The following is a 1,982-nucleotide window of genomic DNA, read 5'->3' on the forward strand; positions in this document are numbered from 1 at the left end:
AATTTAGAAGTGGTATTGCCTCCGTGTGGGCTGCTGTTTGTGAGTTTCATAAGCTTGTTTTTGGCCTCGCTGTCAGATCCCAGAGCTGTCAGCGGGAAACCACACGTGGTGTGGAAACCGCGGGCTCTGCGCCATGCCAGGGCCGCACAGAGGATCAATGAGTCGCTTAAAATAAACCAACGTGCCCTGGCCGGTTTGGCTCAGTGGATAGAGCGTCGGCCTGCGGACTGAAGGGTCCCAGGTTCGATTCCGGCCAAGGGCATGTACCTTGGTTGCGGGCACATCCCCAGTAGGGAGTGTGCAGGAAGCAGCTGAATCGATGTTTCTCTCTCATAGATGTTTCTAACTCTCTATTCCTCTCCTTTCCCTTCCTCTCTAAAAAAAATAGAAATAAAAAATAAAATAAAATAAAATAAACCAACGTTTCTGTGTTGGTTTAATAAAATAAACCAACGTTTCTATCTCTCCCTCCCTCTCCCTTCCTCTCTAAAATCGATAAAAAATGTATTTAAAAAAAAAAAGAAGAAGAAGAAGAAGCTCAAGCTGTCTCGTCAAGTCTGGACAAGCAGATCGCAACCTCGTATTAGAAACGGGGGCCTGGTGCTCGTCTCCGGGAGCTGCTCCCAGGAAGAGAAAGCAGGAAGCCTGCCTGGGGAGGCGCTCCGCGGGCCACACAAACTGTCAGTTACTCCACGCTCAGCGACCTGGCTGCGCGGGCGCCAGCGTGGCGTTGGGCACTGTCCGGCCGCCCTCCTCTGCCTGGTGCCCTGTGAGGTGGCTTCAGGGAACCTGGAGTGCAGGCCCTGCAACCCCACTCCCCGGACACGGGTCACCTGATGCCTCTGCGTCACTGCTGCCTGTGATGTGACACGGGAAACCCAAACCCGGCCGTACTCTCCCAGCAGCGTCCCTGTGAGGACGAGCCGGGGTGAAGGGGCCTGTACTACGTCACCGTCCCCTGCGGCGTCAGCCCCTCACACTGCAGCCCCCTCGTGACGTCACTAGACCTTCCTGGAGGGCTCAGACAGGATTTTCTACATCTTCGCTTCCCCCTACAAAACCTAAGGCAACACAGATGCTCAAGAATTCCTTTAAAACTAACAGAGAACGAATAAGTGAACAAACCAATGCGTGCAGGATTATAGCGTTTGGGAGATGCTGTGTAGAAATACTGGAATTCTAAGAGTGTTGATCTACGCGATTTAAACTTAATTATCCTCAAATTCCGGTAAGCAGGTTAGCCTGATATCATTATTTATTGTTGATACTCTGACACACACACACACACACACACACACTCACACCCCCACCATACGTATCAAGCTGGACACAGAGAAAGGGTTTAATACCTACCACACTTAAAATGCAAAGAGACTTTCTCACCAAAAATAGGAAGCCAAGTAATAAGAAAAGGTGACGTTTTGGGTTGGTTTACTGTTTGTCCTTTCTGACAGGTTGAGCCCCCAGCCTCTTGTTAGCAGGGAGGGGGCGGAGGGATGCTATTTGAAAACAGAATGCCAATACTATCCTGTAAATGCTACAAAAATCAATAACCAAACACCCATAGCCTGGGCAGGGAATGACGTTCCTGTCACAGGGGAAGAGGGGCCGGGGACCCCTCAGCCAGGAGGCGAGATGGGGAAGGCCTGCGGGCGGGCCCCCGGCGCGCCTGCGAGCAGACAGGCCCTACCTCCTTGTCGCTGTAGGAGATGTTGCGGATTTCGTTCCACGGGCCAGCCAGATGGTTACTTGCACAGATGTCTATCTGTCTGGTGGGGTGGAGCAATCATGCTGTATTTATTCAATATTTCATTATTGCACAAAGTGTGGGGGCCTATCGGTCTTTGGGTTCATTACTATCACATTACTAGCTTTCAAACCCACGTACAACTGCTGAGTTCGTTTTACAGCGCTCTATCCAGATTGCATCTGCACTCAATGAAAGAGGAATTTTGCTTACTATCGAAATATGAGGTACTGGG

The 1,982-nt window shown here is 50.7% G+C and overlaps 1 protein-coding gene across 1 annotated transcript in view; it reads right to left on the reverse strand.

Annotated features, from left to right (window-relative positions):
* Positions 1 to 1,982, reverse strand: part of NF2 (neurofibromin 2) — a 63,655-nt gene that overhangs the window by 21,753 nt on the left and 39,920 nt on the right. The window contains 1 exon segment of the mRNA XM_023762967.1: positions 1,691 to 1,711. Coding sequence (XP_023618735.1) covers positions 1,691 to 1,711 — 21 coding nt within the window.

This window comes from Myotis lucifugus, unplaced genomic scaffold (assembly GCF_000147115.1).
Source record: "Myotis lucifugus unplaced genomic scaffold, Myoluc2.0 scaffold_269, whole genome shotgun sequence".
Taxonomy (NCBI): Eukaryota; Metazoa; Chordata; class Mammalia; order Chiroptera; family Vespertilionidae; genus Myotis; species Myotis lucifugus.